The sequence below is a fragment of the Rhinoderma darwinii genome, chromosome 5 (assembly GCF_050947455.1).
Source record: "Rhinoderma darwinii isolate aRhiDar2 chromosome 5, aRhiDar2.hap1, whole genome shotgun sequence".
Classification (NCBI taxonomy): domain Eukaryota; kingdom Metazoa; phylum Chordata; class Amphibia; order Anura; family Rhinodermatidae; genus Rhinoderma; species Rhinoderma darwinii.
The window spans coordinates 31,943,633-31,966,663 of NC_134691.1; the positions used below are offsets into that span (position 1 = coordinate 31,943,633).

Consider the following 23,031-nt stretch of genomic DNA (forward strand, 5'->3'; position numbering starts at 1 on the left):
TGAAACATTTTATTATGAATGATTAAACTTTACATAGCCCTGAACAAGCTTTTTAAGGACTTTCTATATCTTTTGAGATATTAGCACATACTCTGTCCCATTATGTGCTGCCATAGATTTGGTATAGGCAGTAAATTCCACCATCTCTTTCTGTGGAGTATTATTCTCATTGCACAGATTTTCCACCACCTCCCTTGGAAGTGCTTATCCAACGAGTTGTCCAGGATAGCCCTTCCTCAAATCAAAGCTGCCCTGGCGATCAGTTGATCATCGTGTTGAATCCACCAGTGTTATCAGCCACATATTTCCTTTATGGGTTTAGAATGTAGTATTACCCATTCATCCCTCGGCAGCAGGAGCTTCTCTTTTGAGTAGCTCTCCACTCCGATTATTAGATGTTTTTAAGACAGTTGGAAAGAGGTTGTTCCAATGAGACGGTCTCCTACACGACCCACTTTTCACCCAGTGGTAAGACTAAGCTGTAGACTTAGCCTATGTATGACCCGCATCAGTATCATATTATTTTAAGGATTTACTCAAGCCTTTGATGTGTTATATATCATAATTGCTTAGCGTTTGCCTTTTTTTTATTACACCTATTATTTTATTCTATAGCATTGGAAGCTATGAAGTCACCAAATTATGATTAGTCAAAATGTGAGGCTGGTTTATATTCTCATCTTTATATGCTGTAGTGCAGGTTAATGAAGAGTGATCATGACTTTTATAGGTTATGAGTGCAACAGTTAAAAACAAATATTAAAAAAATCTTATACAATGAAAAAAAAGTTACATGACACAAAAAGTGATAAAGGAAATGTCTTTCTCTAGACCCTGAAGTTTGCAAATTCAGCTGCATCAGTAAAGGAAGTGATTATTTATGGTGTATAACCACATTCAATATGAAAGATACTGTTTGCATGACTCATTAGTGTCAACCAGCAGCGCAATTCTCATCACATGAGCCTGAGAAAGTGTTGACTTTACACCACATCAATTTCCAGTCCTACCTTACCACTCCACTACCAGCCAGCACCGTTAACAACTCATTTCTTATCTCTTGCCAGTCCACTTGAACTTTATAGCATCTTTTCTCAGGCTGACACATTTTTCTTTAATGTATTCTTTTCTTCACAATACTAGAGACTCAAAGGGCCACTAAATCCAGTGCACAAAAAGTTCAACTGTGCACGTTAACTATCTATGGAAATGTTTCTGGAGGTTCTGTGAGTAATCATAGGGGCAGATGTTTTTCTGGACTTCATTTCAGTCGTCCATCTAAAATAGTTGCCTCTGTCCAGCCTAAAATAGCTAATAACTGGAAACAATATCTCAAAATTCAACTATGCTGTAAGTGAAGACCAGTTAGACTTTAGGTTTAAAGGAACACTAAACCTAGAAATGAATGAAAAAAGTTACTTGGAGTTTGATTTGACCCCAGTGTTTGTCAGTCTACAAGATTGTCTTGCAGAAATCTAGGCTTTACCAAGGGGGTTGGGCTTAACAATATTCTGTTGTACTGCAGTCAGAGAACAGGGGGGAGGCTCCTGCACCAGCCAGTTGTCTTACAGCGAGACAATCGGAAAGTGAAGGGGAAATGGTTGATGTCCTGGAGCACGTAGAAGATTTCTTTATATATTTCTTATCTTTAATTGTAATATGACCAAATGGAATCAAAGGAAAGAGGGGAGGAAGTGCTGAGATATATTTTCGTTTTTATGGGCATTTTCTGTGTTTAGTGTTCCTTTTAATGTGTTTTTAGAGAAGAAACTTTGATGATCAAGCTTTACATGTCGGCTATATTAGTTTTGGGCCAATATTATTTTTTTTCACATTTAAAACTTTGGTGTGAGAATAATATTAACAAGAAGAAAAATATTTTCTCGACAGACATCTTATCACTTGTCAAAAAATAAAATATCAGATTAGTTAGCCCTCAGAGCAGCCTGCGGGCACAACAGAAGTAGAGTGGTACTTTATACATTTGTTGGAGCAAGTTGATAAATTATTACAGTAGCCATAGAGGGTTTTCCATTGCATTAGAGCCTGGTGGAAGAGTAATTGAAATACCTGAAGCATCATCCAATGATTGGTATTTCAGTTAAAGCCACCTTTTGAAAACGTGTTGTCTTTTTTTTAATATATATTATTGTCTACCAGTGTGTTTGGTGCAACCTTCGAAATACTTTTTATTACAAATTATTTTTACTTTTTGAACTACAGCTACTTTGTATCCTGTATACAGAGCAGCTATATCTATCGCTAAAACCTGTGTCTGTCAGGTCGGCACCACTGACGCAGGATCGAGATGTTACCGATCATATCTACGTTCATAACCCTCTGTAACCGAACCCGTCAGTGCCGTTTACCTGACAGATTCAGGTCTCAGCGCTAGATACAGCTGCTCTGTATACAGGATACAAAGCAGCTGTATCTCAAAAAGTAAAAATAATTTGTAATGGAAAGTATTTAGAAAGCGACACCAAACACACTGTATTTTAAAAAAAAGTCTCAAAGGTGTACATAGCCTTTAATTTTTTTTAATTCCTGCTTTGCCCCATGCATTGTAGGGACTTTGGAGAGTAGCAAGGGCATGATGTCACTCCCTAGTTCCTGTCCCTAGTGGGTTTGTGCCTACTGAATCGGACATCTATCTTATGATGGGTGCTTTTTATGGGTGCAAATTTTGTGTGTGTGTTTAGGCATATATTTGTGCATATGTGTATGTATGTAGAGGAATACATGGGTGGATCCGTGTGTGTGTGTGTGTGTGTGTGTGTGTGTGTGTGTATTTGCACTCTTTTTCTACTGCCCTCATTCCAAGTTGCCCAGTGGTTACTTTTTGCAACTTATCTTCACATAAACATACATGTTCCTGTTTATACTTTTTAATATCGGTAGAGCATATTCCACACCACTCCAAAGTTCACCAGCAATTCAATGAGTGGGACATTTTCCTTGTTTTGACCAATAGAGATACACTTTTTTGGTGATGGACCTTTGTTTTCCCCTCAGTTTTCAGTATAATTAAACTTTTCCATTTGTGAGAAGTGAAGCTTTTTCAACAAAATTCCCTTGGTGTTCCAGCGTCCCTTTAATTAGCAGCGCCACGCATAATCGTGCATTTTAAAACATTGTTTACGAGATGCTGCCTCGCTGACATTTAGAGGGAGATTTTTCATATTTAGCAACAAAACTGACATTCTCCCCGTTTGATAAATAGGTGTAATTAATTTTTGTAAATACCTACGAAAACTTTTAGAGAGTGTGTTGTGAACTTCAAAGCCAGTTCTGTGTAGAATATAAATGCTAATTGAGTACTAATAATTATTAATAGTGCCGGGAGCAGCATTACAATACAGTATGCGGTCAACTAATACTATAAAAAAAAAAAAATTAGATACGTTTTCTTGAGAAACACTAAATTGGGGGAAAAAAATCCTGGTTTCTAAGGAAAACGTTTAATGATCTATGTGTGTCTGTATAACATGACTATCCAGTTTATGGCACGTTTGCGGAAAGGTTCCTTAATTTAAAAGTTCCACAAATGTGCTTCTATTTACATAATATGTCTGCTTGAAAAATGATTGTGATAATCTCTTTAGGAAAGAATTCTACAAGTCTGTAATTTATAATGCACTTTCTATCTGTGCGATAAATGCCGGACCGACAAAGATGGCAGCTGTAGCCATATGGTGAACCATAAAGCATTCCTTTAATGATTGTATCTGAAAACAGTCATGAGATAATAATAATTTTTATTTAATAACCATTTTACTAACATGAGGTTTATTCTTACAAAACTTTGCCAATTATAAAATTTTTCCACCTAAAAATTTAAAGGGAATTTAATCAGGAAATGCCCTCTTATTTAAACCAAGTTTTTATGTTAAACATATTTTTTTCACAATGTCGGTCATTTTTGTATTTTTTTTTTTTGTTGGTATCTATATTAAGTTTAGCTATAGTTTGTTCACACTATAGTGACGACATATTGCTGGGATGTGTCATCGTTGTTGATCTGTGGGAATTCGACTGCTGGGGCCTCCACGATCATGGAAATGAAGGGGCCACTGCTTAAAAAGAGTCCTTCGTTCTCAGGATTGGTGGGAGCCCCAGTCACCTGGGCATATATAGCATAAAGGCTGCTACTACTAGAAAATCAGTCAATCAGGGGAGTATGCATATGTACCTGCAATTTTTTGGATGGACAAAGAGGGACACTTTTTGTTCAATGTGTTAAAGATCCATATTTTTATGCATTTCTAAAGACTTGAATAGTTTTTCATGTACTTACTTGCACAAAAATCATCTAAATGTAGACCTTTTTATGGTCAAAATGTAATCAAATTATAAAATAATATACAAGTTTGGGGTCTAATATGTAGTTAGGAACCAGACAGATGCTTCCTGGAGCAGTAAAATACGTTTAAAAAATTAAAATCTATTTATCAGGTCAAAAAGAGGGACGGTTTTCCGAGTTAAAAATATGTTAATATGTTGCCATGGGGGGGGGGGGGGTGTGCCATAAAACAAAAAACGAGGCATTACTCACCCGACAGCTCTTCTGGCATTCCAACTTGGCCACTCTTGCCCTCCTCGCTGATTGTTTGTTGACATGGCTGAAGCGATGACGTGCCCGTATACCCACGTGAAATGCTTCAGCCAATCACCTGCCTCAGCGGTTCTGTATCGTATACCCACTGAGGCCAGTGAATGGGAAAACCAGAGCAGGGTCGGCTAAAATGCCAGGGGATCTGTCGAGTGAGTAATGTCCCTTTTTTTTAATTGCACCCCCACCCCCCACTCCGGACACATTTTTTTATTAACTTGGAAAACCCCTTTAAGGAGCAAAGTGGAACAGATGGATTTTGTCACTGCAGAAGGGGAACACTTGGGAGGTATCAGTATGTATGTTCCTGTGTATGCGTAAAAAATTTAATAAATGCCAATTGATAACAAAGCATCTGTTTCTGTACGCACTGAAATCCAGACCTTTCCCTGCATCATATATTACTTTTTTTTTTCTTTCATAAGCCATTAGTAACATTTAATTATACAAAGAATCTTCATTCTATATCTTATACTATGTGGACTACACTAACTCTTTATTAAATCTGTAGTTTCATCCACTCTAAATTTGGAAATAGGAAATAAAAGAGATGTCCCGGCAGAGATGAATCACCAGATAAACAGTTATTCAGTAGATTCCACTGAAAGCTCATGGATTAAGTCAATGCAGTGTCTTCTGTTTCCAGAATATATCGCAGTACAAGAAAAAAAACAAACTAAAAACTTAGCACTGCAGAAAGCTCTGTACTAAAAAGAAAGACCTCTTTTTATTTTATTTTTAAATATATTTAAATATATTGTAGATCCCCTTAGGCATCATATAGACAGCCATATTACGGCTCAGTGCGAGCGCCAAGTTGTAGAAAGCCTTCATAAATCACCCATATAGGTCTATTGGGCTATAATATACATCCGTATGCCTCCGATTTCATGAGGAACGGTATTCGATAGAACAAAAATCGCTCCATGTTCCATTGGATGTCGTATTATGGCCTGAGTCACGTGACCACTCATTGTGGCTGTATAGAGATGGCACCAATAGGCTGTACTGGGGGACTATGATGTTACTAGTTCCCTCTGTACAGGCAACTTACAGTCATGTGACATAGATGACTAGACTTTAAGGGTCCTTTTACACCGGCCAGTATGGGACAGCTCGTTGATCTGCGCTCGTTTGCTCTTTTCACAAGGAGCTATGATCAGTAATGTATGGGGATAAACGATTGTTACTACGATCGCTCGTCCCCATACATTTCCATCATGTCGGCAGCACATGTCCCTGTTTACACATGGAGATGTGCTGCAGACAACGATAATATCTAGTGCTGCATAAAATATACGATCAGCCTCATCAGTGGCATATAAACGCTTGTTTAGTTGATCATTGGCCCATATGAAAGGACCTTTATTCACCTGGGGTAAACATTTACTTCACTGCCCTAGCCTTGTATCTAACTACCCTGGACAAGGCAGAGCGGTATGTTGATGCCCCCTATCATAGATGGATGTTTGACAGGAGCAAATTGGTGCCGAAGGTCAAGGAGAGGGTTGATTTAGTAAGTTAGCCTTTTTATACCCTCTTTTTGTATCTATCTTTCTATCTATCTATCTATCTATCTATCTATCTATCTATCTATCTATCTATCTATCTATCTATCTATCTATCTATCTATCTATCTATCTATCTATCTATCTATCTATCTATCTATCTCTATCTGTCTATCTACACCGGTAGACAAGTAGAGAACACTTCCTCTCCATTGTGTTTATGATTAATGAAGGCCATGTATTGGTATGGCATTGTAGCTCATGTTCTTGTACCAATTCATTGTGCCTCTGTTTCCTATTGATATTCATTGAATTTAAAGAATGAGATGGATGCAATATGGAAGGAGCTTTATGGTATATCTTGACATTTCTGCCGAAGGACTGCCGTCCTTTCATGAAGCTTCTTCAGCTCGATAGTACTTTCCATTCCTCATAAAAGTATACCACAGACTGCCGCAAAACTTTCCTATTTAGCTAATGGATTATCAAAGCACGTCTACAGTCTTTTAAACATAGTTCCAATGCGTCTTTGACTTTAAATCTCATTAGCTGTTCAGTTGTCTATGCAATCTGTCTTATAAAAATTATATTATCCTTTTCTGTACAGTATTAGGCATTTCAAACACAATGGACTCTTTAGGTCCATGGATATAGAAATTAAAAAAAATAAAAAAAAATCCTACCCCTGCCCTTTCTTGTCATAATATTGCTTTAGCCCAGTGTTCCCCAACTTTGGCTCAGGAGCAGCTGTCAGGTCCCCGACATGTGTCTCTCCAGCTGTTGTATACCTGTGGCACTAGGGATGTCATAGTATTAGGCCCCATGCAAATGGCCGCTCCTGTAATCATGGCCCGCAAATGTGTACACGGCCGGTCGCCGACGGCCGCCCACATTTTCTGGCTGTGCTCCCATATGGGTGCACGGCCAATAAAACTAGAAAAAACGGATATGCTCCATAATTCCCGGTACAGTTCTACGGCACGGACACCCATCCGTAGCGGTACGGAAAGGTGTCCGCGGCCAATAGAACTGAATGGAACAATAATTACGAGCCGTAATTACGTCCAAATTTACAGTCGTGTGCATGGGGACTAACTCTGTGTTTTCATTAGGGTCAAAACTAGATCACTGGCAGTTAACATCGGGTCAGGAGCCATATCACTTGGTTATCTCTTCTGTAAACTTTTTCCCTTTTGATGTGTATTATGGTTCAACACCATCTCATTTCTGAAAGTGGCACACAAGCTAGAAACGGTTGGGGATATCTGAGCTGGGCCTCAATTTTTCTAAATAGCAGTTTCATTGGCTTCCCCCATGGTAGGAATGAAAATAAAATGGAGAGGATGAGATTCCAAGACTGTATCGCCTGGAGAATAGTAGTATAGGGGTTTAAGAAATAGTCCTGACTGATGGTACTTGGTATATGCTGTGGATTTTACATATCATTAATACGAATTACAGATGGAAGTGAGTTTGTCTTCAATAGATATAGAGTCACAGTGCACTTTATAACAGGTTACATATTCCTTTTATTTTTTTTTTGTCAGACCACTTACATTAAAGAGGAGGTCTGGTTTATAAAAAAGCAAAAACAAAGTGGGCCATTCTTGGTTAGAGGAAAGGTCTTTAACTGTTGCCATTATTAGCAACTACAAAGACTGCCTCTTGCTGCTATAGGACAATTCATGTCTGCATTACACAGACATTGTAATGGGAAATGTGTAGTACTTCATTTCACCTGTAGTAGCGCTGCAGGGAAAATGAACACTTGCTGAAGGTTTCCTTCACAGATTACAACTTGTCCCTGATGGTACTAGCAGAAAGACACCTTGTGATCAGCTTACTGGTGGGGGACTTTACTAACAAAAAAAATGCATTGTCCAAACCATATAACCGTAGGGCTATAAACCATTAAATCATAAACCGATATGGCTAGTACACTGTTAGGATATGTAAAATGCACATATTCTATAGAATGAATGAACGTAGAGAGATGTGTTCTATTTGCTTAAGATTACTACTATATTTCTCCTGCTTAAAAATGTGTTCTTAATGTTAATCATTTTTTTTATTATACACGTATATTGGTTGACTTGTTAACTCTTGTTCTGATTATACAATGTAGGCCAAAATAAAAAATGTTTGACTTTGACATCTTTTCCATTTTTATAGATATGGTCCGGAAAAAGAATCCCCCTCTGAGAAACGTTGCGAACGAAGGTGAAGCACAGATTCTTGAGTGTGCTGCATCAGAAAGAGAAGATATTGTGAGGAGCACAGAATTTTCTACTGATCCGATGCAAGAAAATAGTGAACATTCTAACTCTGTGGAACAAAACAGTGATGATCAATGTTTCCATGATCAAGAACCTTCTTCCAGCTTTAAAAAGGACTCTGAAAGTGTGGGACTCAACGAGAGAGGTGTAGTTAACTACAGCCACCTCAAAGGCAGAAATGCCTCATATGATGAGGTGACGGATAGGAATATGTTGGCATTGTCCACTCCAGATACAAGGGTCATTTGCGAGACCCTAAAATCGCCTATAAAGTCTGAGACTGATGAAACACAAGAACTGGTTTCCACTGCCTCTGGGGACACTTTAGTGACTAGAGAAGAAAATGATTTGTCGCCAAGGGCTGCTGACCTCACAATGCAAAGTGTTAAAGTAGACTGTCAAAACTCTAGTCCAGCCTCGGTGGCCTCTGAAAACCTTCAAGTGCCTTTAGATGGGAGTTCAGGGCTGAACAAAACCCACACTGTTGTGTTTGTCAATGACAATTCTGAATCTGCACCTTTATCCCCAGAACTTCAGGATTTCAAATGCAACATTTGTGGTTATGGGTACTATGGGAACGATCCCACAGATCTGATCAAACATTTTCGCAAATACCATCTTGGCCTACATAACCGTACTAGGCAAGATGTTGAACTTGACACCAAAATCTTGGCACTTCATAACATGGTACAGTTCAGCCAATCCAAAGATTTCCACAAGGTGAATCGCTCTGTGCTTTCAGGTGTCTTACAAGACATGAACTCTCAAAGGCCTGTTTTGTTGAATGGAACGTACGACGTGCAGGTTAGTGTCTTATTCAAGTAGACATCTAGTCTATTTATCCAATTCAAGCTGTATCTTCATTTGAGGTTATTATTGGAATTCCAATGTTCTTGAAGACTGAAAGCAATTTAATTTCAATCTTTAGTAAGCTAGTTACTCTCTTGTATGTTTACATACACCTGTCATGATAAGTGAAATTAAAATATCAGCCATTGGCTAGGTTTAAACATTACTTAACATAGTCAAATTATTTTGACAATCCCGATTTAGCTTTATTAACCCCTTCGCGCACCCAGACGTGCTATTACGTCCGGGTGCGGAGGGTGATGTTAGGAGCATGCTCCCGCTCCATATGCTGCGGGTGTCGGCTGTATTTTACAGACTAACAGCCGGAAGTAGCGATCGCGCTGGTCATGGCTGTTTAACCGCTCAAATGCTGCGGTCGATCCGACATCTCATCGCCCCCCCCCCCCCCCCGCAGTGATATCGGTGGTGACGACGGTTGTTATGGCAGCCCAGGGGCCTAATGAAGGCCCTCAGGGCTGCCTTCATTCTGCTTCTGTTACGCCCTGCCTCTGGTAGGGCTTAACAGATGCCTGTAAAAATGTCGATATACTGCAATACGTTAGCTGGTTCAAGTCCCCTAGGGGGCTAATAAAGTGTGTAAATAAAAAAGTGAAAAAAAGTTTTAAAAATATATATTAAAATAAAAAAAAAAAAAACCTTTTGTCATTTTCCCCCTGAAGTAATGTCAAAAATAAAAAAAGTAAACAAAATTGGTATCGCTGCGTCCGTAAAAGTCTGAACTATTACAATAAAGCATTATTTAATGCACACAGTGAACGCCGTAAAAAATAAAAATCTAAAACACCAAAATCGCAGTTTTTCTGGTCACCTCCGCTCTAAAAAATATTTTTATAAAAAGTGATCAAAAAGTTCTACGTACGAAAAAATGTTACCGATAAAAACTACAGCTCGTCCCGCCAAAAATATGCCCTCACACCGCTCAATCGAAGAAAAAAAAAAAAAGTTATGTCTCTCAAAATGTGGCGACACAAAACATTTTTTTTTAACAGAAAGTTTATTATCAATAAAAGTAGTAAAATATAAAAAAAAACTATATAAATTTTATATCACCGTAATCGTTTTGAGCCACAGAATAAAGATAAGTTGTCGTTTTTACTGCACTGTGAAAGCCGTAAAATCGAAACCCAAAAAACAATGTAGGAATCGCAGCCCACAAATATTTTTTTTTTTTCAGTTTCCCAGTATGTTATATGGAACTATAAATGGCACCAAAAGAAACTACAACTCCTCCTGCAAAAAAAATAAGCCCTCACACCGCTCTATTGACGTAAAAATAAAAAAGTTATGGCTCTTGGAGTGCGGGGAGTGAAAAACCAAAATGAAAAATCAAAAAATGGCTTCGTCCCAAAGGAGTTAAGCAATAGTGTTAATTCAATTTGCCTCCAGGGCTTGTAGATTGTGTTGCTTGTTTATTTTTGTATGTGGCCAAGTTTTTTTTATATACATGCATGTTTGATGCTCCTACTTTCTTTATTCTCTTGCCTTGGCCAGCAGAACATAAGACTTCTAATTCCACCACAATGACTGAAGTACATCAAGTGAGGCTAAAACTTCCAATCCTGGCACTCTATAATTTAGGTTTTTCTCAGAGGAGTATAGTACCTTAATTTATCTGTCTGGTGTATGAATATAACACCCAGACCCCAAATGAATCTACTGAATTGAACTTATATCACTAGAGGGTTATGTGGGGATCTAAGTTTGTCTAGTAAAACTGCTTGTGTTCTTGGTGCTTCAGGCAATATTCGAACCCTAACATGATGCTATATTATGTCTCTCTAAAAGTAGCTAAAGTCTTTTGACCTACTACCAGAGTTAGGCCTGATTCACACGAGCGCTGCGCATCTCGGACGTGAAAAACTGCCGGCTTTCACGTACGAGGTGCATCCGTGCTCAACGCTGCCGGACGCGATGTCACCCATCCACCATAGTTGAGAGTCAATGGAGGGATGCGTGATGCGTGAAAAGATAGGACATGTCCTATTTTCCCACGGACCCTTCACATGGTCCGTTGAAACAACGGCTGTGTGAACGGCCACATTGAAATACATAGGTCCATGGGACGGCCGCAGTTTCAACGGCCGTCCCACGGACATTTAACACGTTTGTCGGAATCAGGCCTAAGAAGAGTGAAATACTGAAAACTAAACCTGAGTTTTAGAGAAGGGCTTCTCAATCTTTTTCTAATAGGGCCTCATCAGCAAGAACATAGTGATGCCTGGGCCTTACCTTTAGTTGTATGCCAAAACCTTCAAATATTACCACAATTAATTTTAAATTATGTGTCTCCTGAACCCAGTAGGACATTAAGATAAACACACAAGGAGTCTGTTCTGCTGCTAAAACAGAGATCGGTGCAGCTAGAGCCAGACTTCTGCAGCATATAATCACTTTTGTCAAAACTTTCTTTTCAGGCTCACCTCCCCAAATACTGTGTGGTGCCTCACCAGTGATGCCGGCTTCACAGGTTTAGAAACACTGTTCCAGAGCCTGTCAATAGTTCTTGAGCTCCTTGTAAATAATTAGCCTCTAGATTGTGCTTTTTGAAAGTTTTTGGCTCTGTAGACCTGTTTTTCCAAAGGTTCAGTTACAGTATGTGGCTAGTTGGTTTAGCTGGATATTTAGGACTATATATTTACTGCCTGGAATATTGAATCAAACTGGTTGGTGCGTTTATGGGCTTCACAATCTATTAATCTGTGTTGTTGTATATTATTTTCCTTGGCTAAATGTATAATTATAAAAGTTTACCAATAGTATTAGGGCCAGTTCACACAGAGTTTGTAACCACTTCGGAATCAGCGCCGAAACCGCCTCCAATTGATTATTATTAATATTCAACATTTTTTTTATTTTTATGCCAAGAGAGTGGTTGTCACTGTCTAAAGTGTACGTACCATCATTTTTGTTCCTTAATTCATGAAGCCAGAAGGATAAATGATTTGGAGCGTTTTCCTAATATACTTGGTAAGATAATGGTGTTGTGAATCTTTAGTACAAAAGACTGCCCCCCCCATACACACACACCTGTCACTTTAGATCTAAATTGTATACAGAGTTGCATCCTCGTAGGGCAACAGGCGTGTTTGTGGGGACAGAAGACTGGAGCTTTGTAGCACCATAGCCATAATAAATGTATTCGGAAAACCATCTAAATCATTTACGCAGCTAGTTTCTTAGGGGAAAAAAAATATTGTAACAGGAAGTATTAGTGGTGGTCAACTTGAGATATTGTGATGGTCACAGGAATCTGCCTTCCCCTGAGGGCCCCAAATTGGGTACCATGCTACTCTATGCCTGGCAGTTTCGTATTCCTGGTAAGCATACTTTAAAGCAGCGGTCTCCAACTAATGGCTCTCCAGCTGTGGGGAGACTACAGCCTCAAGTTGTCAGGGCATGCTGGTAGTTTCGTCACAGCTGGGGAACCACAAGTTGAAGTCCGCTGCTTTAAATTGTAATTGAATCTGCCTCAATTTGTGTATCATCAGTTTCCCACTTTCCCTGCGGTACGAGCTAAATGCTCTATATACAAGCCTTTCTGTGTATTATTTTTTAAGATAAAGTACATGGCGGCATTCAACTTTGCTGCGCAGCCTTTGATCTTAGGTAACTGAGCTCTTTACAGCAGAATGTTTAGCTGAATGTGAACGCACATAAACATTCTTCAAATCCTCTATTGTTCTACCACTGATATTACAAATGTGTCTTTGGGATTTTACTCCTTTAGAACTCGACTGTGCGCTTTTACACAGCTGGAGTTGTGGCAGAGCAATGTTTTTGACTAATTTTGGAAAGTGCTATGTATCAGGATCCCTGTTAAAAATAAAGTCATTTTCCCTTCAATATGTTCACCAATATCTTCGGGGATCTTTGAATCAACTAATTCTGCTTGTGTCTGAAAGAGGCCAACGACATTAGCTGTTGGTTTTTAGATCTGGATATTAAATGTGTATTGACCCCTTAGACACCAGGAGTTTCCACTGAAATTGAAGGCGTATGGCAAGGACATCCCCTTTTTTAAAGGAGTTGTATAAGGTTAGAAAGGGGTTGAAAGGAGTTGTGCTGCAGTACCAGACACAAACGATGTAAGTGTGGCGCTGTTTCTAGAAAAAAAAACTGAATTCTGATGTCATACAGTACAGCCCCTTTATGGTGGCCATAGACCTCAAAAAGCTGTCAACCCCCATCTTCTTCCGCTCAACTGAAGGTGCATTCTACTGTACTAGAGTGGGGGGGGGGTTGATACTTCCAGAGTTGCGTATTTTTAGGGTTGATTAATAGAATCATGCAGGTCATCTGCCTTACCTTAGTTTACTCTGAGACCAAATGTCTTGTGTGTATAGAGTAGGCCCTTAAGTTTCTTCTAAGGAGTTTATGCCATGGTTGTAATAGGCTGGGTTTTCTTTGTGTACGATATTGTTATCTTTGCATAATATGGTGCTAGTCTTCCCTAGTTGTCTGTTCATATCATCTAATGGAGCCATGTATGGTCAGCCTTAGGCTGGTTTAAGACGGCCATAATATGGCCATATTTTAGCACCTCTATTGCGGGTGTTACACCTGGCCCTCCCGTGGTTCTACCAAACTAAATTTGATTACGATACATGAGAGTAGAGTAGGGGGGAGAGGAGCTATACAGCTCCATAGACTAGCAATGAGGAATGCAAGGGCCAGACTTCTATAGTAAGCTAAAACGATGAGACCAATCGGGCAATCAAGGCAAGGAATCCAGAGAGGCAGAGTCAAGAGAAAGATTCAGCAGTGGAGCTGTCCAGCATTTCAGTTAGCTCATTGAAAAGAGCTACTTCCTGGTATATGTGTGTTATGGGTTCAAATCCTGACATTTTATTTGGGAAAGTTATTTAGGAATTATGAGGAGGAGAGAAGATATACTGGTTCAAGATTTAATATATCTTCTATCCGTCCCATAGAGTTTGAATGGAGCATTAGCGGTCATGCAAGTGAAGAGGATCGGGGGTCCAATCTTCTATTGATTAGTACGGGACCTGTCCTGTGTGTATGTGTTAAAGATGTTTGGTGGAAAAACACCTTTAAGCTTAATCTTGTGAGCAAGAATCCTTTTTTTATTGATAAATATTTCAATTTATTGTGTTTTCCGCACACTATTCAGTTTCTATTACAGATAGCTATACATATAATTTTCCTTTTGGCTCTCCACAATTGTACTGATACTTTAATGATTACGCCTTGCTGAGTACAAAAAATGTAGAGGGAAGGAAATATATTATTTTTTATGAATTTTGCTCGAACTTCCGCAAGAAGATTATATGGCTCCACAATAATAGAAATAGTCAAATTGCTATCTATGAGAATCATCTCTTGGAAATAACAGACCAAATAGACAACAAAGCTATGTCGATAAAAAAATAGAGTAAAAATATAATAGTTATATTAATATGGAATACAAGTTCTTTTCTGCATAGTTATATATAACAAAATGGGACCATGAACGACACTATTAATAATAATAACAAAAAGTTGTTGCATGGGGCCAGATATTCTTTGAAGTTTTTCCCGATTGAAAACAATGTGTGTGTGTGTGTGCGTGTGTGTATGAGTGTGTGTAAATAATATCTTTAATTAAATTAACAATTAAATAAAATCACAGTACTAGTAATATGATTTTATTGTATGCTAGTGATAAGAACAGATACAACTACAGACGGTCTTTATTTTTCTATGAATTCCTCGATCAATACCACACAATCCTATGCCATTGCTTTTTAGCCTTTAGACTAATTAAAGGGGAACTGGAAAGCCTGGGAAAACATAATAAAAATTGCTTCAATATGTTGTAACTGCTATTATTTTTAAGGGTTATGTTGAGCTTTTTTTTAAAAAAAATAATCTGATTAAGCAATTAAATGAGACTGAATCTGACTTCTATTTTAATTTTTTTAATATATCTTTCAAAATCTAGTGTAAAGTGTACAGTACTCACTTTATTATACTTCTAATATACAGAAAGATGTATTCTGGAAGGTTTTAATGGGTTTGCTGCTATATTGGTATATATAATTTTTTGTTTTAGATTTTGTTTTAACTATTTTAGATATAAAAAAAATAGAACATTTATGGGGGTAGGGTAAATTTAAGATATACAATTTTAGTATTTTTGTAATCCTTTAAAGTGTAGCTAAACGTTTGACAAACTTCTGACATGTCATAGTGACATGTCAGACGTTTGTATTGATGAGGTCCGAGCACTGAGACCCCCTCTAATCGCTAGAACGAAGCAGCTGAAGCGCTCAAGTGAACGCTCAGCCGCTTTGTGTCTGTTTGGCTTTTTCTGGAAAGCTGATGTATCGGAGTACAGGCTCATAGACTTTCTATTTAGTCCGTACTCTGATACATTCATTTCCCGGAAAAAGCCGAACAGACATGAAGCGACTGAGCGCTCACACGAGCGCTTTAACTGCTTCGTTGTAACGATTGGTGGGGGTCTCAGTGCTCAGACCCCCACCAATCCAAACTTCTGACATGTCACAAGCCATAGACATGACATTAGGATTATCATACAAATGGAAGGATCATATTGCCTATGGTAATAAAATAATTCAGACTGATGTAATTTATTCTATTGGTTGTAAAAATATTGAATGTGCCTCAAAAATGTTCTGTCTGTAGTTGTCTAAATTTACTACTGTTGTAGCTTTACAAAGAGAGTTTACATGTGAGGCAATGTTAGGGGATTATATTCCAAAGATGGGGTGATATTACCCATGTAATTTTTGTCCCCACGCCCCTTCAATGGAAAGGAGGTTTAAGTGTTTTCTCAATGTATTTTCTTTCCCTTCATTTGCATGATATAAGGGTGGTATGACCCAGTTGGCCCCTCCACTGTTTGTTAACATTTCAGAGAATACGTAGAGGGGAAGCTCTGTCCAGTTTCACACTACCCATGGGGAAGGAAGGATGGGGTCAACTTGAGCTTAAAGGGGTTTTCCCATCTTGGACATTTATGACATATCAACAGTATATGCCATAAATGTCCAATAGATGCGGGGTACAACCTCTGGGACCCACACCTATCTCTGGAATGTTGCCCCCTAAACCCTGTTCTACCTTCCTCGACTCCCGCTGCCTCCCGGTCACTTCCTTGTTAGATGTTTTGGAGTTACGGAAACAGCCGAGCTCGCTGAGCTACGCTGTTTCCATAACTCCCATAGAAGTGAATAAGAGTTACTTAAACAGCATAGCACGGCAAGCTACGCTGTATCCGGAACTCGGGAGCTATGGAAACAACGTAGTTCGCCGTAATACGCTGTTTCCCTAAGTCCCATTCACTTCTATGGAAGTTATAGATACGGAGTAGCTCAGCGAGCTCGGCTGTTTCCGTAGCTCCCGACACCTAACCAGGAAGTGACCGGGACGCAGTGGGAGCCGAGCAAGGTAGAATGGGATTTAAAGGGCCCCGCACTAGTGATAGGTGCGAGTCCCAGAGGTGGGACTTGCATCTATCTAACATTTATGGCACATCATGTGGATGCACCATAAATGTCCAAGTTGGGAAAACCCCTTTAACTACCTTATTCATAGGGCTCCATAGCAGCCGCAATGGTTGTCTCTATGGTATATTATTTTTACTTATGTGTCTGTACAATTCAGACTGATAATCCGGCACCTATGGATATCGGGTTAAAGGAATCTTACTGTACCATGTGATCAGTAATATGAGGAGTGAGTCAGATCTGGCACATAATACAATGTGTGTTACGAATAAAAAAAAAAGCAGAGTGTTAGAGCCATATTTCTTCCGAATGACAGTCCTATGATTTTTGCATGAAATATTTTTTGCAGTGTGTTCTCGTACTTATTCCCTTATATTGCTCAGCCTGTGTGAGCTGCATTTTTCTTTTTGACTCTGTTCCATGTTAGGCACTGTGTACACGCAGCCTTATCTGTTATGACTAGACTATACAGGAAACTGAGGAGATCTAGTCCAGGAGGAGAAAATCTACATTACAGAGGGGCCTCACAAGTCAAAGGACACGTTACAACTGCATTCATTACATGTGCGCACCATCCCCCAAAATATTGAGTCAAACATCTGATGCAATGCGAGTGTGTTTACACAACTGTTACCATGAGTTTTACACATTGAGTTACTTACTGGTAGGAATATATCTTTGTTCAGTCCTTGACACAGAAAACTTAGATTATTCATGAAAGGGAAGAAAAAACTTGACTGTCTCGTCATATTAGAATATTATGTGTATTTTTAATCCTGTTTGCCTGATTGTATTTTTCATAATGGTTTTAAGGCCATGTTCTCGTGTAGTGGAAAATGTCTGCTCCGGATATGGCCTGAAATTTACGGCAAAATCCATATGGTTTAGACACAGAATCCGCCACCATTACACCACGTATTACCGCTCCATACAAGCTTTGAGTTGTATGGAGAGGTAATAAGACACCAATAATTGGAGCCATACTGTGCTTCCAGATGCCTCCTGATTTCACTATATATGAAGGCATATAGAGTTGTTTCCTCTCCGATCCTTATGGGATCATGTTATGTTCCTGTTGATGTCATTTTATAGAAGTATTCTTCCCAAAAAGCATTGCTTCTAGAAGAGAGTATATAAGAGTACCTCCTTAATAAGATGCCCAATGGAGGTAGCCTATAGTGACACACAAAATAGCTGTGGTTCTATAGTATAGGCTCACCATGTGCCGCCGCACAGTCTTCGTGTACATGGGTCTGCCTAGATTCGCCATCACACAGTATATTTGTGCGGCATTTGTTTGGTCCAGTGTTATGCATGTAAAATACCGCAACTGATAGATGTTGTAAAGCAAATATGAATTCCCATTAACAGTGATGTTTTATTCGTTCCCTTCTATTTATAAATTGAACCTCTCTGAGACAACTACCCAAAATTCCAGTAAATAAAATATACCTTTTTTTTTTTAGTAAGTGCTATTAACTCGGTGTCCCGTCTGAACCTTGTCTGTGACCGTTACATGACAAAATCCTACATTTTAATAATAATAATGGTGACATAATAATGAAAACAGCAACACTATTTTCTCAGTACAGAAGGGCATACCTGACAGATTTTATGCATCCATTATGAATTCTATTCCCTACAGTGACTAGAAAAAACATACAAACCTCAATAACCAATGAGAAGAGACCTGGGCAGGGTCCTTACAATATAAAGCAAATTTGGGTTGTATAAAGTGCTAATTTTGTCCGGGTGACCAGCCAGTTGTATATAAATAGGGTGGAATATGAATATTGCTGCATGGGCAAATCATCAATATGTAAAAAAGTGACAACATTGAGGAAATTAGTTGAGACTGTCAGGATCAAGTCTAATGATCTGAGGGAATGTGTTTCACAGGAATGGTGCAGCACGAGAGAAGTCCTGGAGGTTGATCACCTTAGATCATTAGAACCAAAATAATGATCTGCACTAGTCTAAGGGCAGTGCATGAAAGATGGATTCTCTCTCTTATTGTTCTTTGAATCCCTGTGTCATGCATCGCTCCCTTATTCCCTGCACTAGGTGTATCCGTTTTGCCTGGAGTGTTCCTTTAAGGAAAGGTACCTTTTTTCTTTTTTCTTAAATGACCTGATTTATGGTAATCCTATCTTTAAACGTATTTGGTTTTCTTCTCTATCCTGCTAAAACAATATACACAAACAAACAACCACCACTGTCAAAATTGTGTATTAAAAGATCTACTAACCATGAATCTTAAAGGCTATGTACACCTTTGAATTTTTTTTTATATATGTGCGTGTGTGTGTGTGTGTGTGTGTGTATATATATATGTGTGTGTGTATATGTATATATACATATATGTGTGTGTGTGTGTGTGTGTGTGTGTGTGTTTTGTGCAACCTTCTAAATACTTTTTATTAAGAATAATTTTTACTTTGAGATACAGCTGCTTTGTATCCTGTATACAGAGCAGCTGTATCTAGTGCTGACTCAGCTGAGACCTGTATCTGTCAGGTCCTGGCGGGTTCAGTATCAGCGGTTGGATCGAGCTGTTATTGATCACAAATTCACATTGCGTTTGTGCTATCCGCCGAGCGTATATGCTATTTTAATAAAAACGTGGACCATTAAAAATTAATACAAACATGTACCATTTTCTGTTTGCATCTGTGTTTTTTATAGTGTGTACTTTTAGTGTATACTCATACGTCGGTATACGTTTCTGTGCTTTTTTACCTAAAAAAAGGTGTACGTTTTTTTTTAATGAAGTGAACACTGATAGAAAAAAAAACACCCCAAAAAAACGATCGATTTACTGTATGTAAATAGATACACATGTATAGCATTACATTTGCATACTTTGTCTATTGAGATCAATGGTAAATAAAAACGTTACGTCGCATATACCTTCTTTTGAAGTACAGAATAGCGTTGAAGACTACGCTTTTCAATACTTTCAAAAAACAGTATCCCAACGTAAACCATGACAAACATAGACCAAACGTTTGACCCATTATTATTCTATGTATACGCCGAGCTATACGTTTCAATACTTTTTTAGTTTTTAAAAACGTATACGCTCGGCGGATAGCGCAAACGCAATGTGAATGGGGCCTAAGAAGTAATCGATAACCGGTGGATCACGCAGGACCCGCTGTCACTGAACACGTCAGTCCCGCCGACTTGATAAATTCAGGTCTCAGCGCTAGATATAGCTGCTCTGTATACAGAAAACAATGCAGCTCTATCTCAAAAAGTGAAAATCATTTTTTAAAACAATATTTAGAAAGTTGCACAAAACACACTGATATATATATATATATATATATATATATATATATATATAGAAACAATTTCAAAGGCGTACATAGACTTTAAGGAGGGAGAACGCTGACTATTACAGTCTAACACTTGTGGAGCATTCAGCATTACAATATACAGTTTCTCACTTCACCTCATCCTAAATCCTGAAGATGTGTAATCTGTAGCAGAGAACAATCTACATTATAAAGTGCTTCCTCCTGTCGTGACCCTTCTAAACCCCTCCATGCTGAAGCTTTCTTTATTGTCAAAATCAATGCACTCAATGTGTGGATCCTAAGATTTAAGTGTTACAATGTATTAAAACGGTAAAAAGACAAATTTCTTGGTAATTCATACGGACACTTGTGACCTTAGTAGGTTCTTGAAAGTAGAAGATGCATATGTCTGTGTGTGTATTGTAAATATATAGTATAGTTATAAGTCTATCTATCATCGATTTTTATTTCTATCGATTTATTTTATTTCTAGTTTCTCAAAGCGCTTCCCTTTCTCCCATCCCTTAGTTGAACTTGATAGACATATGCCTTTTTTTCAGCCATACTAATCTGTCTGTCTGACTTAGGCCTCATATACACGAGCGTGTGCGTTTTGCGCGCGCAAAAAAACGCAGCGTTTTGCGTGCGCAAAAGGCACTTGACAGCTCCGTGTGTCATTATTGTATGATGCGCGGCTGCGTGATTTTCGCGCAGCCGCCATCATAGAGATGAGGCTAGTCGACGTCAGTCACTGTCCAGGGTGCTGAAAGAGTTAACTGATCGGCAGTAACTCTTTCAGCTCCCTCGACAGTGAATTCCGATCACAATATACAGCAACCTGTGAATAAAAAAAAGACGTTCATACTTACTAAGAACTTCCTGCTGCCTCCAGTCCGGTCTCCCGGCCGTTGCCTTGGTGACGCGTCCCTCTCTTGACATCCGGCCCCACCTCCCTGGATGACGCGGCAGTCCATTTGACCGCTGCAGCCTGTGATTGGCTGCAGCCTGTGCTTGGCCTGTGATTGGCTGCAGCTGTCACTTGGACTGAATTGTCATCCCGGGAGGTCAGACTGGAGGAAGAAGCCGGGAGTTATCGGTAAGTCAGAACTTCTTTTTTTTTTACACGTCCATGTATATTGTGATCGGAAGTCACTGTCCAGGGTGCTGAACCAGTTTAACTCTTTCAGCACCCTGGACAGTGACTGTCTCCTGACGTCGCGTACCGGAATTTTTTTTGCCGGGTTCGGTCAAAACGAGTTCGGCCGAACCCGGTGAAGTTCAGTTCGCTCATCTCTAGGACACTCCGTTTGGATGTTTGTAAACAGAAAAGCACGTGGTGCTTTTCTGTTTACATTCAGAGTTTCACAGCTCTTGCGCGAATCACGCAGTTCGCACGGAAGTGCTTCCGTGCGACCTTCGTGGTTTTCACGCACCCATTGACTTCAATGGGTGCGTGATGCGCGAAAAACGCAGAAATTTAGAACATGTCGTGAGTATTTTTCAGCGCACTCACGCTGAGCAAAACTCACGGACTGTCTGCATGCCCCCATAGACTTGTATAGGTCCGTGCGACCCGCGTGAAAAGCACGCGCGTCGCACGGACGTATATCACGTTCGTGTAAATGAGGCCTTAGATAGAACTTGATAATTATGGGATACACATGATAATAGATAGACAAATATACAGATAATTAGATAGGCGATAAATGTGATATAAAATGAGAGATAGATAGATAGATAGATAGATAGATAGATAGATAGATAGATAGATAGATAGATAGATAGATAGATAGATAGATATGAGAGAGATAGATAGATAGATAGATAGATAGATAGATAGATAGACAGACAGACAGACAGACAGACAGATAGATAGATAGATAGATAGATAGATAGATAGATAGATAGATAGATAGATAAATAGATAGACATGACATCATTTAATCCAATTGGTTATGAGCAGTGCCGGATGATTAGGTATTCTGAATTATTGGTCAGTTATACAAAAATATATGTCATTTATAAGGGTAGACACTTTAAAGAAAACCGACTTTATTTTGCTTCTGGGTTATTTCACAGTTTTGTGCTGAATTATGAGAATTTCAAAAATTCTATGTTAAAGCGATTTACAAATAATAGTGATTACATGTATTCTTGTTCTTGTTTTTATTTATATATTCATTTTTGTTCATAGTTTACATTTGTAAATTTTAAGAAACTAGAATCCAAATTCCCGAAAATGTATGAATCCACACTGAAAAAAAACAAATTTGCATTTTGCACTTCAAAGCCGTAGGACTTTTTATCCTGTAGAAAACAAACTAGATGCGACAAAAGTACACGGAGAAACCGTTCACTCCAGACATCCGGCTTTTTTCACATAGATGGGAGGTGACTTAGAACTTGACCTGCATGTGTGTGGCATTATTTGAGAGAAACAGGGGAACATACCAGAGTCTACATGACGGCTCACTGATAACAGCCAGATGTAGAGGATACATAAAGGGGCCTTTCACTGGTGGTATACAAAAATAAAAAGGCCTTATTGTAAGAGAAAAATATGCTCCTAACTAGAATCCACGTAAGGTAAAATGAAAAAAAAAGTGTGTGGCAGTTTAACGGGTCAAGGTTAACCTTGTACATGAAGAAAAGTAAACAGACGTCTTGATAAGCGGGTCCCAAGGCGTTCTCCAAGATCTGTCTCCAGTCACACACTTTTTTTGTAGGCTTTGTTATTAATAGTAAAGTTTATGTTTTAATAGAATGGATTGGACACTTTTCCTATGCAGTGCGTTCAGAAATAAAACAGATGTGTGAGCTATCTCTGTTTGAACTAATCAAAGTAGAAATAAAACAGCTGATGCTAGACTGTACTGGCTGCCAAAGTTAGCATAAAAAAGAGAGAGCATAAAGTAAAAAAAAATAAAAAAATAGTCGACAGACAAAAAGGACCTAGCATGCAGCAGAGAGATAATCTAGATCTGCCTCTTT

At 38.8% G+C, this 23,031-nt stretch overlaps 1 protein-coding gene across 3 annotated transcripts in view; it reads left to right on the plus strand.

Moving 5' to 3' along the window:
- Positions 1 to 23,031, plus strand: part of TRPS1 (transcriptional repressor GATA binding 1) — a 255,001-nt gene that overhangs the window by 63,228 nt on the left and 168,742 nt on the right. For all 3 annotated transcript variants that reach the window (XM_075825805.1, XM_075825807.1, XM_075825806.1), the window contains one exon: positions 8,293 to 9,200. In XM_075825805.1, coding sequence (XP_075681920.1) covers positions 8,295 to 9,200 — 906 coding nt within the window. In that variant the 5' untranslated portion in view covers positions 8,293 to 8,294. The remainder of the gene's footprint in view (positions 1 to 8,292; positions 9,201 to 23,031) is intronic.